This window comes from Hemibagrus wyckioides, linkage group LG01, assembly GCF_019097595.1.
Source record: "Hemibagrus wyckioides isolate EC202008001 linkage group LG01, SWU_Hwy_1.0, whole genome shotgun sequence".
In the NCBI taxonomy this organism is placed as follows: domain Eukaryota; kingdom Metazoa; phylum Chordata; class Actinopteri; order Siluriformes; family Bagridae; genus Hemibagrus; species Hemibagrus wyckioides.
The window spans coordinates 27,008,738-27,026,096 of NC_080710.1; the positions used below are offsets into that span (position 1 = coordinate 27,008,738).

Genomic DNA, 17,359 nt, shown 5'->3' on the forward strand with positions numbered 1-17,359 from the left:
ATCCTGTGTCTTCCTGTTAACACAGAGCTTTTTTAGAGCCAGAAATAGTCACTAGACTGATAGAAGTTTTAGTTGAGGCAGCTATCGGTGTGTAAATCATGTGTGTTTGCTGATAGGCTATGGGCAAAGGTCTGAATTGCCTCTTTCTTTGAAGGTAGGCAGTTTGTGGCTGCGTTTATTGACAAAACGTACCAAACTCTCCATCTGACTAGAGGCCCAAGGACTCCCTTCACCAGCTTTAAGGGGGTGTAGCCCAAGGTCATTTGCATGGATGAATGTACTTTTGTCCTGCCTGTAGCTTTGGGGTTAAAGGTTAAACATTTGTTTGCTCCGTCTTTGCACCACAGCGATAGATGATTGATGAGGCAGTGCTGATTAATAGTCCTGGTGCACTCGTACAGGTGATGATACAGTACTGTAGATGTAGTGCACTCGCGGCTCTGTGCCGACCCCGAGGCATCCACGCTGTGGCATGCTGACAGCCAGTGAGAACCTGCTTGAGCGGCTACGGGCAGAAACACATAGATGGAGCACTGAGATTAAAACACACACAGGGACAGAAGTACAATCTTAAGACCAAGGCTTCCTCTTGTTTGTTCAGGAAAGAAAACTCTACTTCTGCAAAGAAAAGTCCTCTCTCTCATTAATATTGGAACGTTAGATCAGCTGACTGCTTGTAGGAGAGATGCAAAAGGAGAAGTTGAAATGAGCTTTAGTGGGAAAGCTATTCCTTCCTCACGCTGGGTTAGAAAGAGAGAACATGCCAGCAACCTTAATGAAACCATAAAGAATATGAGCGGATTAGCCTGGTTTTCCATAATGACAAGCGCTGCACTGTGTCACTGTAGAGATGTGGAAACCCTGCTCTCTGCTGGAGACGCTGCCGCACATGGCTGCCGGCTTTCTCTGCTCTGTGGTTGGAGCTCGTAGACACACCCTTCGTTCCCCCTCAGCACCGAAATAAAGGAGTGGAGAGAAGGACAATGCTATCTCGGCGGCCTTAGATGAGTTAACCAGTAGCCTGTGTGTGTGTGTGTGTGTGTGTGTGTGTGTGCGCGCTTAGATAGCCACGTATGCTTGAACAGTTGTTTCTGTTCTGCTCTGTGGACAGTTCGAGCCAGATCTAGACAGGAAGCGTTTAAATAAGTGTATTTTCCCACAGAATCAGGAGACTTGCATCAATATCTGCAAATTTGAGATGGAAAACGAATGAATTCATTTTTGCACAAAAGTCACGCTTGTACATAGACCTATGCTGAAATGTGTTAAGTGTTAATAAATAGACATTCATGATAAACAACTCCTTTAAAGCTTGCAATGAAATTCGAATAATTTTACTTCTTAGTTTTAGTATTCAATGCATTCAAATATGATGAACAGAATTAATTAGTGTCCCGAAAAAAGGGTTAAAGGTTTCATGAAATGAAACATTTGAAGCAAACTAAAGTGACCTTGCTTGAAACCCTGTCTGAAACTGAAATTCACTGTTGTGTGATTCAACACAGAAACACATATGCACCATTTAGTCAGTTTAAGTTGAACCCTGTTACGTTTTTTCCCCCCTTGCCGTGGTTTGTTTGGCCAGGTGAGAATGCACCCCAGTGCATCAAAATAACCAGCCCCGGGACCACCTAGCTCAGAGGAGGAAACTCCTTGTGATTGCATTGAGAAACCAATTCAACACTCAACCAATCCAAATACAGGAATTGAGCCAAAACATGCAGTGCATTATGGGTGGCAAGCAGCATGTTTTGTACATACGAGCTGTTACGCTGACTTGCTGGAGCAAACTGAGCCAAATGACAGAGCCTTTTAGCTGTTACAGTATTTCCAAAAAAGGATGGTGCTCCAGTTTTAACCACTTTCTGAACAGCAGGATGAGTTTATGCTCCAGACATAGATTTATTATTAGTAGTAATTATTTTGCATTGTTGCATATTGTACTTTTTATATTGTAAATGTTTTCTAATCTATCTATCTCTAATTAGCAATAATTTGCACAGATGTAGGAGGATGCTTTCTTGCGTTGCTCTGAATTATAGGACAAACAAAAAGTCCAGATCCCTTTTTTTCCCCCATTTACAAGGTCTGAACGAGAAAAAAAACGGCATGCGACTCACAGCAGTGTTTCGTGTGAATAAATAATCACTGAGAGTGGAAAAAAAGGTGGAGGAAGAGAGAGAGAGAGAGAGAGAGATGGGTTTTGTTTTTTTTCTTCCTGTCACTTTCTTGTAGCCTGGCCTCTGATCAACCCCTCTAGCTTCTTCCTCTGCAAACATGCCTCTGCATTGATACGCTGATCTTTGCCCTGTGAGAGAGAGCCAGAGTGAAAACAAGGGAGTGTGTGAGAGAGGGGGAATATAGGAATGGAGGAGTGTAGACGGAGACAACAGTAAGGCGAGTGTGTGTGGGTGAAGTGACTCCCCGTTATCCTTATCAAAGTTAGAATTTCAGTAGGATCGGTCTGGCTGCTTGGGAGTAAGTGTGGAAGACTGGCTCATCCATTTATGTGTGTGTGTGAAGGAGCTGCTGGCTTACAGTTAAATTTAGCAATACTTTAACATCATTTACCAATAATGTGGTATTTTCTATTGTACTAACGTTCATTTCATTATTACTTTACTAGATTTTTCTGTTCTCCAGTAATCGATGCTTCTCAAGAATGTTTTAACATAATTACACTTGGATAAATTCCCTGTAAGAGATGTTACAGGTTTCATTCACAGTAACAGTAGCTTTTTGGATGCTAAATTTTATTAAATATATATATTTTTATTTCTTAAAGAGTTTATTATTTTTGCAAGCTCCATTCTTTTGTTCCCCCCTAATTAATTCGTTTTGATAAGTTAGGCAGTGCCGTCTCGCCGGCGACTTCATTTGTTTTTCGTTTTGTTCTGTCGGTTTCTGATATGGCGGTGAGCAGTATTTCTGTCCTGTGATTGCAGTAAGAAAATGATTTTCACAAAGCATTTTTTTTTTTTTTAAAACATCTTGGATATTATTGAACCGAGCTCTTATCTGAGGACTATCCAAGAGTTGAGTGTGGTGTTAAAAAAAAACCCAACTAAAACACTATTCCGTAGAATTAGAAAGTGAGGTGTTATCGTATAAAAGTCATGTTTTTCTTTTTAGTGGAACTCGAAATGTAGTTTCCTTCTGTTGTCAGTATTATAATGGAAGCATTGTTGTAGCTTAACTACTTTGAGTGCAAAGCAAGTTAACTAGAAGCTTGGAGTGATTTCCCCAGTACTTGGTGTGGGGGTGTGTGTGTGTGTGTGTGTGAGAGAGAGAGAGAGAGAGAGAGTGTTGGCATGTCGAGGCAGGATGCAGGCGTGTGCGGGCCTCGGTAGCACACAGTGACTCAGTGGAGACAAGAGAACAGCAGCAGCAGACACGGATGACTCCAGCTTTCCTATAGGACCTTAACCACACACACACACACACACACACACATACGTGTTGTGTTCCCTGCCATGTTGTGGTAAAACTGAACTGTATCTTTAGCAGGTTTTGGGGGCTATGCTACAGTGAAGTTGCTGTAGCCAGCTTTCTTTCTCTAATACTGTATGAGAAAGAGGGGGGAGGTAGAGAGTGAGCGAGGGAGGGAGGGAGGGCAAGGGCAGCTTCCTTCCTCCATCTCCTCACACTCTTCTGCTTTGTGTTACTGATACACAACACTATTTGAGTGGGGTTGTATCCATCCTCCCCTCCACCACCTCTCTGCCTTTTCTACCCTGAGTCTTTTTGAGAAACATGGTGTCAAGACAGACACACAGGAGGCTGTAATAAATAGCCAACATATGGTCACCGGATCTGCGGCCTCGCAGGCCCCTCACCCTTACTCCCAACCTACACATCTCTTTCTCTTTCTCTCACTCTCTTTCTCCCCCTTTTCACCCCTCCCTCCTTCCCTCTCATCGTGATGAACATTTCATCTTTATTTTGAGCTTTTTTGCTACCATAAGACTAAATTATTTTCCCTGCTGGCCACCAATCCAGAATTAAAGTTTTGAGGAAACTTTTTTGTTGCTTAAGAAAACAAACACTTGTACGGTATCCACAGAACCAGGCGAAAGAGCAGCTAACAGCAGGGTACTGTTCAGTGTTGGTTGGTTTCGCATATGCATTATACTGCAGTTGACCATGTACACAGACAGTGAGTTTACAAAAAAAAAAGGAAGCTTAGAATAGTCTGGTTTCTTGGTGCCATGTTTGTGGCATGAAAAACAACACTGGGTTGTTTTGTTTCTCAACCTGGATAGAGTTTCAGTTTAAGTTCCCAGAACTGACTAGAACATGTATATATATTTATTGCAGCTTTAAGGATTTTCAAAATTTTTTTTAAATCTTTTTATGTATTTATTTTTTACATTATATATATATATATATATATATATATATATATATATATATATATATATATATATATATATAATAAGTCTAATATAAGCATGTTCTGTAGAGTTTAAGTCAAAAGGCGACGCAATTAATTCAAATTCATCTTTCATTAGTTTATCTCAAAAATGTCCCTAAGCACTATAATAATGGGAAGGGTGCTGTCACACGGGTGAAAAATGAACTAACATTCTGAGATCAGATGGCGCCTGTTTGGGTCCGTTATTGTTTTTAAAAGTGCAGTGGAAAAACTGCTTTTCTTCTCCCCCCTCTCCTCCTCCTCCTCTCATCTCTCACTTCTTCACATGTGGGTGCTCTCCTCTCAGCAGGTAAAAGCATACAGCACCTCCCTCCCCACACCCTCATACACTCACACACACACACACACACACACACACCAGCGCCATCCTCGCTCCTGTTAGCTTTGAAGTGCATGTGTCACTTTCGGCAGTTTGGCTCTGAGCCATTGTCTATCAGCCAGGTTTAGAAAAAGCTCGCAGCAGCTCCAGCCTGGGAACTTCAGACAAGCAGGACAGCTACTAAAACAACCTATATGCATTTCTCCTGGAGCTGTTCCATTCTTGAGCATCGAAGGAAAAAGTTTAGCACGCAATGAGAATTGATAGTTCTAATGAGGGGGGGGCCAAGCTGCAATTTTGGACCTTGGCCAGTGTTTATGGTTAAATTTAGATTAGGAATGAAGGTTAGCTAGTCTAATAAATAACCAGGTGGTGTTTTGCATGTGGCACAGTCACATGTAACAGCACTGGAGAACAGAAAACATCCTTTATTGCAGTTGATGCTTTATTAATATATGATGCTAAGACAAATGTAACATAGTTTTCGTTTAACACACAGCCTCCTGGTCGAGAAAATGCCAGAGATGTTAATAATTATGTCAGGAATAAATTTTTATAATAGTTAAAAATGAAGAAGAAAGAATGCATTCAGGTTTTATCACCTTCTTGTTACTTTAAATAATTTTTGCTTTTGGTAGTGAGGTTATTCATTTAAAATAAACACCACTCTCAGAAACATGTCCTGAGATGTATTCATTGCGTATCGTCCATGGCAAGTGATGTGCTTCCAGAAATTTCTCTGTTCTTTGTATTGACACTCCGGTATGTAACGTAATCAAACGGCTTTTAACTCGTCTGCACCCTCTATGGTTTATGTGTGTAGGATGATTTAGCACTGCGGGAATCTTATCTCCTGAATGAGCCGTCAGTAAAAGGCAGGTCTAATCATTAAAGCTCCTCCGGTGAGGGGTCTCACACCTCCATCACCCCCACCACAGACTTCCTTCACCTCCACTCGGCTTCACAGGGAGTCAGAGTCTTCTACAGAGGATGGAAAGTGTTTCACGCGAGAAACGGCTGGCAACTACAGAGGAGCTCGTGCACACCAAGTCCCCACCCCGTTAGGAAAAATCGTCCATGATTATTGATGACAGCTGAAATTTGGTGGTCAGGAAACAATGCACTTTGGCTGCTTTAATTCTTCCCCTGACGTTGCAGCCTCACTGGGATCTTTGTACAACCCTCTGGAGAGAGCTCACTCTGGTTTGGGGAAATTGTTAGAGACAAGGTTTTCTGATTGTAATCCAACTGAGCACTTCATAGATTCCTTCATGCATCAGTTGTTATGTCGGCGATGCTTTGGCTGTGCCGTGAGTGTAGTCATGCCAGTGCAGCTTGTTGAGAGAGAGCGCGAGAGAACGAGAGCGAGGGTGAGGGCGAGGGAGGGAGGGTGCTGTGGTGAGGAAGGGGGCATTCTTTTCCAGAGTGTTTGGCAGCATGTGAGGACTTTTCCAGCCTCATGTGCCTCTGTTTTTACTGAATACAAAGACACACACACACACACACACAAACACACCTCCATATTGCTCTCTGCATGACCTTTGTAGTGTCACCTGTGGATGGTTTCTTCTTACAAGTATGTTTAAGAACCAGTATATCTATGTGTATGTGTGTGTGTTGTGGTTCAGCGAGAGTGATGGGTGGGAACAGATGTAGTAACAGTAGCACCCCCACTCTCAAACTTTCTCCTGGCTAAGCTGCAAGAAACTAATAACAAGTCTCTCTCTCTCTCTCTCTCCCTCCCACACAACTCCAAACCTGCCCCAGTGTTGGGACATCCTCTACATCAGGTCCACATGAACTCGTCTTTTCTCTACACTTCCCCTAATTGGACAGTTTGTCATATGATTTATGTTCAGCTTTTTCTTTCGATTTGGTACATCACTTCTTTGCCCCCACCCCCTCTTCTCTTCCCATCATCTGTTGCCGTTCATTTTACAGGCTGTAAAAGTGCCAGTGTGGTGAACGAGCACATCCCCTCATCCCCTCCACCGAGCTAGTGGACCACTGAGCAGATCCTCCTCTCTGACGATATTATTACACAAGTACTTTTTAGATACAGAGTATCTAGGGTCTATACTGTTTTGTTTCTCTCTCTCTCTCTCTCTCTCTCTACTGTTAAGTTGAGAAGAAGATCTGCATTTTATTAGACTCTCTTGCTGACTCCAGAAAGCACACTGTGTAGTGTTGCATCAAACTTGATTACAGAAATAAAGACTTTTTGTGCAATTTATTTTAGATTATGAAGATAAATTGCTGGTTTCCTAGCGATGACAATACAAATGGCATTGCATTGGACAGAAGCCAGCTAAGCACCATATTTTATGCCGTTATTAGAAAGTTGTTCTAGCAGTGCTTTTCAAAGCGTTTTACAAACTAGTTAGCAAGTTACTCTGAACTGTTTTGTGTTTTGTTTGGTTTTTTTAATGGAAAAAATGTATGTTAATACACACAGATCTTATTTCACCAGCAGAAATACTGTAGGTTTGATGTTTAATTCCAACATTATTTAAAATAAATATTACAAGCTTAAAAAATTTGCACTGAAATTTTCAGCTAAAATTTTCCTCATTTTTAGTGACAGGTTCTTTTAATTTATAAAAAAAAATTAAAGTTAAATAAATAAAGTTAAATAAAAGCATAAGCAAACTGTTTTCACTGATTTTCACTTTAAAAATAAATATATATATATATATATAAATATAAATATGTGTATATATATATATATATATATATAAGTATATATATATATATATATATATATATATATATAATATATATATATATATATATATATTTATTTTAAAGTGAAAATCAGTATATATATATATATATATATATATATATATATATATATATATATATATATATATATATATATATATATATATATATATAAATATATATATATAAGTAGATATATATATATATATATATATATATATATATATAGATATAGATATAGATATGTGTATATATATATATTATTGAATTATTTTTTCTGGCAGATATAGTTGAGATTTTTGCCACATCACCCATCCCTACTCCCAGTTCATTACTGTTGTGTAAATGTGAGCGGGAATCGAGCAGACCCGACTGTGGCTCTGATCTACATCCAGTTAAAGCACGTGTGAATTCACTAGCGTTTGTCCTGTTTTTTTTGAGTAGCATCTGTGATGAGCACATCCATCATGCTGCAGTGTCATGGCATTCTCATCATCTGCACTGACCAGCACACACACACACACGCACACTCCATCTCTTTGTCCGTCTGTTTCCACTCTCTGGTGAGGAGGAAGTAGCCTGAACCGGAGAAGAGCTTCCTGTGGGGCTGTAAACGGGAAACTGCAATTAGTTGAGGGAGAAGCCTGTTACTTCACCTCTCTTCTTGTGCTCCCTCTTCTCTCTCTCTCTTCTCTCTTTTTCTTTCCCTCTTGTCTTGTCATCTTTCTACATTAGTCTATGTTTTTGTCTCTCTTTTTTACGGGACTTTTCTTTTGTAACTCTACTCGTGTGTGTGTGTTGCCTCCTATGAAAGCACTAAGTACTTAATCTACAAACCCATCTGGTTTAATGATGCTGTTATTAGTTTCAACCAATCACATCTCTCTATTTTAGGATTAGGAAAAAAACAGATCTGTGCCTCAAATAATTTTGTTCCTTTAACATGGGGGGTAAAGCACTCTGGATTCACTGGGGACAATTTTTTATTTTGACCTCTTGTGATAGCACCCCAGTGCTTGTGATAGAATCTTCCATGCCTGTCATGTCATGAGACAGACAGATGCACACACTCATGTGCTTGTCCTCTCTCTCTCTCTCTCTCTCTCTCTCTCTCTCTCTCTCTCTCTCTCTCTCGTATGCTCTACAGTCAGGTGCTGAGGTCATAAAGCACCCAGAGCGCCAGCTCCATGTCAGTGTGTGTGATCTGTCTCACATCTGAGGCAATGGGAAATTCTGTACTTTGAGGCACGCATCTCTGGAAAATTTAATGTTTCAGACTTCCAGTGCTGACTTTTCAAAGCTGTCCTCTGGTTTGATGACGGGTGTAAAAGATTAGTCAAGCAACTCCTTAATAGATATATATTAAAAAAAAGTTCCCACTATTCACTCTCTGCTTAACTCACTTTGCTGACTCTGGCACATGTTCTGAACGGTTTTGCTTATAGTGCAAGTTTATGAAGACCTCTAAACATGTCCATGCACAATCTTTCTCTCATCTTTCCTTTCTAAACATCTCTTATCTCTGTGTTGCAGTGATGGATAGTTCAACAGAAGAGAAGAAGTCAGGGGAGGAGGTCAGCACTGCCATCAGCACCATGAAGGCCAAGCAGACAGAGGAAACAGATCAACACACTGGTAAGACACGCTGGCACACACTTGGTCGAGAAATATCATTTTGAATGTGGAATCGTGACGTATAATTAAACCATGCTAATTGCTCACCCTAAAGTTGGAACAAACAACATACACTAACAAATGGGCAACGCAACAATTGTTTTTATTAAAAAAAAGTAGACGTGAAAATCTACTTGAGAAGCAACAATGAGGTTGTCTGTTGATGTAGGTCTACTGATATTACCCATGGCATTAGCAATGTTATATGATGCATAAATGTTTGCGTATTAAGCGATGTTGTACAGGTATGTTACACTGCATGTTTGTGACACTCCACATCAGCAAACCATCTGCGATTTTTCCTCAGAGAGTCAGAGAAAGTCGGCGGTGAGCGTAGCCGATGCACAGATCCGAGTGGAGGCAGGGAAAGAGGGAGCGGATGGAGCAGACCTGTCGTCTATCACATCGATGATGAGCACTGTGATGAAAGCAGCTCAGCTTAATGGAGGAGTGGAGGTTTCCAACAAAACCCCCACCAAAACTTCCAGTAAGAGCCCCAGCGCCAGCCGCTCCGGCAGGAAGGGTCAGGTATGTGTGTGTGTGTGTGTGTGTGTGTGTGTGTGTGTGTGTATGTATATATATATATATATATATATATATATAATAGCCTCATGCTCTCATTCACACAAACCAGCTTGAATAAGCTATGCTGCCTGTTCTCCGAAGCATCTATACACACTGCTGGAGGAAAAAAAAAAGTTCTTTCGAGCACAATAGTTTTGTTCTGTGGCTTGCATAAAGTGTTTCCTTTCAGAAAAGGTCCCAAGTCAAACTCATTTTGAAAGCGATAACAATGAACTGTTTAAAAGAACCCTTAAGGAACCGTAAGTGAGATCATACTCGCTTGTACCCACATGCAAAGCTTTATTAAACTCACTTTCACAGAAGCTTTTGTTTGCTCATTTCCAGCCTGTAAAACCTATCAGCGTATTTCTGCTGATTACATTTACACCACTCGCCTCAGCTATACAGTGGGCTTCTGTAAACTCTGAGATAAGTAAACTAAATCAAACATCAAAATCTGACACAGGTGACGTAACCATGGGAAAAGAGACATTTTAGGCCAGCACTTATTATACATGTAAACATATGGGAAGTCACTAGGTGGTCAGAACAGGACCGTCAGAGCAGACAGTTTTCAGTACAAATCTTAATCACCTGACCTGTCCGGTTGCAGCTTAGAGGGCAAGTGGAAGAACCAAAATGGAGTGGAAAGTCCGGGTGGGGAAATATGACTTGTAGATAAATAAATATTACAAGTTTACATGTTGAAACCAACAGATTTATATGGCATTGTTTGAATGTAACTAGTTTTAGGACACCTATATGACTCTATATAACAAGTCATAGTGTAGCCTCAAATCCAAGTTAAGACTAAATCTTTAGAAATAATACTATGGTGTATTATTATTGCTAGAAAGACAGTATAGTCAAATTAGTAGTATATTAAGAACATCATTTCTACAGGTTCACGGAACTGTCTTTTTCCCCCAAATCAACATGAAACAATTCAAAATCCTACCTTATGACCTCAAGACTGTAATCAGCCATCACATATGGGACAAATGGCAAGCAGAATGGGGAGAATGGCATAATAACAAAGTATTTAAAATAAAATAATAGTTGAAAAAATATGCAGTGTCGACATTAAATATAGACATAACCAGGTGGTGTACACAAGGTGTCATAAAGGCCACACCAGACTGACCCATGGATTTACTGAAGGGTGAAGAACCATTAAAATGTCATGTATTGTAAAACTACTTTGACTGTAAAACATTTCTTGGTCTGCCCTGGTAGTAATATTATGAGACATCGCATCTATCAGGACAAAGATCTTTTGTTTAAACTATCATGTTTATCACAAGTTAAAGATTCTTTTATAGAGTTGTACAGAATTGTTAGATTTTAATTTAGAATTTCTTTGCTGAAGAGCACTGCATAAAAGTACATGATCTGTGTACTGATGTGTTTGTGTTCCTTACCCATACTGTAAAGTCATTAACCAGACATACGCAATAGGATGGGGGATAATGACGGTGTTCTACACTGGTGTCTGGTGTTTCAAACGTGCAAGTGAGCTCGACAGATATACGAGATGTCCATCAGAGCAGCAGCTTGGCAAGAGTCTTGCAGCTGATAGACAGCATACGGGCACAGCTAAACCGTAGGCCATATTTTACCACGTCAGCTGGAACGATGCAGCATTGCTCTTGTATAGTTCACTGGATCAGTAGCAGGTGTGTGTGTGTGCGTGTGTGCGTGTGTTTCTGCATTTAGAGCGGTTGGGATGACGCAGGTGAGAGTGTGTGTTCATGCAGACAGAGTGTCCTCATGTGTTGAAGCGGTGGGACACATGGTCCTCAGCCCCTCAATCCTCCTTTTGTACACGCAGCTCGTCATCACATGGTGCCGATTAAAGCGTGCACTCCAGGCCTGTAAGTGCCCTCATGTGGGGATAACAGGTGTTAATTCTGACCCCTTGGTACCCACTCAGCCCCCTCTTTCCCCCAGAAAAAACTACTCCTCTAAAGTTTTCTCATTGAAATAGATGAATGGATAAACAACAGGCTTTAACATACATTTTCACACTGTTAGGTAGCACGCCTGCCATAATCATTAAAATTAGCATTTTAATTACTTGAGAAGGAAAGGCAGTTTTAGCGTAAGGATTTCATTTCATTTTTATTTATTCATTGCGCCATAAGATTTTTTTTCCCTCATGTTATTAGAAATCTTTAGCTGCCTATCTTTTTTTTTTTTTTAATTAAACATTTCTACACTAATATTGATGCAAGTAAATGTAGATTGTGGGACCTTAAAGGACATTTAAAGGCTTTAAATTAGGATATGCAAACTTGCATAAAGGACCAGCTCAGCTCTGACATGGTCATTAAAACAAACACACACACACACACACACTGGTTAAAACACATGTATTTACACAAATAGGGGACCCATCTGGAAGCTCTAATAGTTTTACCTTTTCAACATTTTCTACCTTTAACTAAAATAAATAAAAAAGCATCGCAGAGTACATATTTGGAAAAAATAAAATGATTAGCTTGAGACCTTGGTCCTTTTGAATCATCTGAGTTTGCTGTCTGATAATCACTGGTCTGTGTGTGGAAGTCATCATAAACTACCATGTTGTTTTAACTCTTCCTGCAGAACAGCAGCATGTCTCATCACATAGAGTTCGCTGCTAGATTTGTATTTATTTTATTACAGATAAATATAGAAAGATGCCATTCTTAGACCTGCATCAAAGAATTCTTCACTTAAGGGCTTGGCCTGTGAGAGGCCAGTAAAGACTGTCAGCTCTTTGATTCTAAAGCGCATAAAACATAAGTATTTTATTTAAGGACAGTGATTCTTTGTGTTCCTTCTAGTCCTGATTGTTTAACTTTAAGGGGAACATGTGACTGATGCTACTAAGGCCAGTAAAACTGTTTAGGAAAATTATTGCCTAATTTTTGGCAACTGATCAATGGTATATTTTCGGAGATACTGATAGTGTGATTGTGTGTGTGTGTGTGCATGCATTGAATGATTTTTGTTCTGGAGTTGTGTGCGTGTGTGATGGCATGGCATTCAACCTGTTTGTGGCCTTGTGGGAGTGCAGTAAGAGTCGAGCAGGGCTACACATCAAACTCAGAGTTAATGATCTGCTCTATTGTCAACATTAGTGGGAGGGAGCACATGGTGTTGGGTTACAATGATCTGCCACTCAAGGTGAAAGAGGAATACACACACAGACACACACACACACACACACACACACACAGGATGCTCGTTTGACACACATTCACAAAAATGTCCCTTTAACCTGAATGGCCACAAAATGTAAAAAAAGGCAATCCTGTTGAAATGAATACGGTTAAAAGAAAAGTAGAATTAAACCCTTTAGAATGAAAGAAAGTGTTGCATGGTGTGTTTACATAGAGTTCTACATGGATTAAAGATTGTTGCAGTCTGACTTCACACTGATAAAAAGGGATAAATATCTGGATTCATTTTGTAGGCTCAGACCATCCCATAGAACAGCAGTCACGCAAGTGGATGAGAGGCCAGATTGTCAAACTCTCTTTTTTTTTTTTTTTTTTTTATCTAGCTGAGTATTTATTTAGCCCAGAATCTTATACATACAGCAAGGATCAGTGAAACAGTCAAGGACAGACGACAAGGCCACCAGATGGGGTTTTACCCATACTCCTGTCTGTTTTTAGAACACACCAAAGTAGACATGGGGGCTTCTATTTGATCTTCTGTCAATTTTGGATTTGTACAGCCATTTCATTTTGGTTCTGAATTTAGGATCTGCCAGTCTGGCAGGTGATCCAAGGCCATTGACCTACCTGCATTGTTTCACTGTTTTAGAATATTATATCATAGAATATATGGATATTTTTAACCACACAACACATTTAAGGGAGATGTTTATATCTGTGTTTTAGGATGCCAAGGATGACACCTCATCTCTCATCTGCCCACTGTGTGACAAAAATTGTCAAAACCAGCACCAGCTTACGATGCACATTCGCCAGGTAACACACACTCATACGTGTATATGTTTTAAGTCACAATTAAAATTCTACCACATTAGTGAGGCTTCTTTCTTACCCTCTTTCTCTCTCTTCAGCATAACTCTGAAGCCGGCACTTCAGATCACTCGTGCAGTATCTGTGGAAAGTGCCTGAGCTCGGCCAGTTCTCTGGACCGCCACATGTTGGTGCACAGCGGCGAGAGGCCATACAAATGCTCTGTGTGCAACCAGACTTTCACCACCAACGGCAACATGCACAGGTCAGAGACACTGCAGCCACCTTTTTCAAGTCTTTGTTTGGCAAGAAGGCTACCATAGCACCGTTCTTCTCAGGGCATCTGAAGCTACTCTGTGTATGTGTGTGTGAGGCTTTCAGCAATGATGTGTCTGATATAACGCTCTCCTTTAGAGACTTTAAGCTAGGATGGATGCTGCTATGCTGTATCTTTTGGCTCTTTTACTTATGCAGGTCTTCCTATTATGATTGGGCAGGTGTGAACACAACTCATTTTGAATAGAGACTTTGAAATGGACTGACACTTTTTAACTGCAGCGAGAAGATGATTCATCAGGAAATGAACCAAATATGCTGTTTTACAGGTTGGGAGCGTTTAACATGCAGTATGCAAAATAGGTGGTGGAGAATAGAGTTGGAATGCAGTGTGTTCTGCATATCTGAAGTGAGAAACAAAAGGAAATGGAAAATGCAGAGCACAATAATAGTGCTGTTTTAAAATCTTTTATTCATATCATTAATGAACATAGTCATCATTTATCACCACATCTTTGTGTTCGCTCGATTTGCACACTTCCAAGTTCTAGATTCCAGACTAATGGTCTTAAAGGACTTTGGTGAGAACGTTTTTAGACCCTACACTTTCTCACACACACATCTCAAAAGATTTAGTCTGAAACTAGCTCTGTCCAAATAGAAACAAACCACTGTTAGTTGAGAAGGGACCAAATTGACAAATTACTCAAGACAACACCGTGAAACATTTCCATTAAAAACAGTCTGGTTTATAATGATGGGAAACGCTGAAACAGTTTGTCAACGGAGGCAAGAGCACACGTCTGAACAGTGCTGCCGAGTATTTGTACAGGTGACTCATCTGTGGTGGTTAAGTATGAGTGTGTGTGTGTGTTTGACAAAGAGAGAGTGAGACAGGGATATGAGTGAGTGAACTGGACCATCCAGACAGACACCTGTGGCTTTCTGCCTCATGCTTAGGCTCTCAACAATGAGGACTAATCCCAAGATTAGCAATGACTGTGTATCCTGGAGGATTCAGCATTTGTGTGTGTGTGTGTGTAAAGGAGACATCTCCCACTCTGATGCAAGATTCTTAGTGCCTCACATTTTCTAGCTCCACTCTTAAGGCACTTGGTAGATGTGACAAGTCAGGGCTGGTTTATATTTCTCCGTTGAAGCGGTTTTGCATTGGGACACAGAGGGGAGGGGTGTAAGGGTGTCTACAGTACTGAATTAGTGCTACATAAGAACGCTGACTGGTTGAGGTAGAAGGCTTGTTTTCATGATACATCATGGGTTTCTGAGTAATATTGAGTAATATTGTTTATATAATTCTTGTTTATCTGGTAGAGATCATGAATGTGAGGTGAGCCTTTCAGGGATGGCATGCAGGGGGCTGGGCTTATTATTACTAATATAGTCTCATTGACTTAGAACCAGAAATAAACAGCTGCCTTTAGTGGACCCATTAATGTTTTCATACAAATATGAACACCAGTGTGACTACTAAGGTACATGATACCTTCACGTGTTCACTTGTACACGGATGCAGAAGCATAAACCAGGCGTCAGTGCACTGTGAAGAGATAACGATCTGAAATTCCTTTTCTCTAACTCTGGTTCGGCAGTGCAGCAACGTTGAGCAGCTTCCTCACTCTTCTAACACAGCTAATTGGCTATTGAAAGGCTTTCATTAGCTAACGAGGTTAGTCAGAAATGGTTGAGTAGGGGAATGTTTAAACAGAGTATGCAGTGTGTATGTGTGTGCACTTCTAATAAAGATGGAAATGAAAAATATCTGGTTGATTAAAAATTGAATAGAAATGCTTCAGAGTTTTTGTACAATGCAATGAACTTTGATTCGCAGTCGCCAGAGTCTGATGCAGAGTAAAATAATTTTAATAATTTTTTCCCCAAAATTCATTCATGAAAAAGTTAACAGACTACATGAAGGCATGTTGGCATCGTCGTTGTACAATCATCGTATTCCATTCTCGTTCATATCATGTGACGTATTTTTAAACATCCGTGAAATGTACCGTATGACATAAATGTAATCTACATTCAACATTATGGCACCCTTAAATTGTGTGTCAGCAGGGTACAGTCAGTGTTACTCACTGTGATGATATACACAAAAACAAATAATAGTGTGTGACCTATATTGTGATGCATCACAAAACATCTTTGCTGAAAGTTATTTCATTAACATCAGGCTTCCATTTAAAAAACAACAAAAAAACAAAAACTTTCTCAGTCCTGAACCTCACCCTGATGATGCACCACCACCCTGCCTGCATGGGTTACACACAAGACAAGTGAGACAAGTGTGCAACTGAGATAGTAGATGGGCGTTGGTGTAAATGCGTGTGTGTGTGTGTGTGCATGCAATTTGAGGTACTTGTGAATGTGCTCAGGACAGAGACAGTTTATTATGAAAGAAGGATTGTGCGCAGGAAACGGACATCTTTGAAAAGCTTCCCTCTCCGTTGTTTCACATGTGGTATCTTCTACCACCAGGCTGAGGTGGTGGAGGGGCAAGCACCAACATCCTCCCTGAGGCTCAGGGGCTGAAGGTGTTGAGACATGGAGGAGGGGGGAGAGAGAGAGAGAGAGAGAGAGATTATCCCCAACAGTTTTCACCTGAATGAACATTGAAAAAGAGAAATATGAACCTGGTTTTCACCATGAGGCTGTTAATCAGACAAGAGCTGCTGAGAGTTATGCTTGCTGATGAGTGATGAGTTGAGAAACTGGTCTGTTTGCCTCCCTTTACTGCGTTCTTGTCTCTCGGTGTGTTTGTGTGGCTGTAAGAATATAATCTTCCTCCCTTTTCCTACTCAACGTCTGATCAAGTTCAAAAGTATTGTTTTAATTCTAATGTGCATTAGTGAACTCTGCTAGCGATGTAAAAGTAAACACAAGTTAGTGTTTCTCGTGCTGTCGCAAACCGTGATGCACGAGGAAGTTGTCTATGTTGTTGGCAAGGAGGCCACCATTTTGTGCCAAAGCATCACATGGAAATGGGGGCAGGGAGGAGGGAGTCGCTGTTGTCAAGGAGAGAGAGAGAGATCACAACTGACAGAGGAGGGCGGCCACACGCGAGCAGATTGGCTGCTTATATTTGCTTAAACTCCTCCAGCGTTGGTTACACTGCTAAACGGCCACAGAGTTAAGGGTAGTGCCCTTGGTGTGACATTGCATTGGGAATTTGACAACACAGCGCCCCCTGCCTTCACAGTGCGGTGCTGTGATGGAATGTCAGGAATGGACTTGTTGAGGCATCCACAAGTTTTATGATCCTTTACAGATTAGCTAGCTGACTCCTATAATTTCTAAAGAAACACCCACGATCCAAGGGCAGGAAGTCTAGAACAAATAAAACTGGGTCAAGTGATTGCTTATTAA

At 40.5% G+C, this 17,359-nt stretch overlaps 1 protein-coding gene across 4 annotated transcripts in view; it reads left to right on the forward strand.

Annotated features, from left to right (window-relative positions):
- rreb1a (ras responsive element binding protein 1a) overlaps nucleotides 1-17,359 on the forward strand; it is a 51,014-nt gene that overhangs the window by 22,957 nt on the left and 10,698 nt on the right. For all 4 annotated transcript variants that reach the window (XM_058390716.1, XM_058390703.1, XM_058390710.1 and 1 more), the window contains 4 exons: nucleotides 9,012-9,113; nucleotides 9,460-9,680; nucleotides 13,610-13,699; nucleotides 13,795-13,958. In XM_058390716.1, the coding sequence (XP_058246699.1) occupies nucleotides 9,012-9,113; nucleotides 9,460-9,680; nucleotides 13,610-13,699; nucleotides 13,795-13,958 (577 nt within the window). The remainder of the gene's footprint in view (nucleotides 1-9,011; nucleotides 9,114-9,459; nucleotides 9,681-13,609; nucleotides 13,700-13,794; nucleotides 13,959-17,359) is intronic.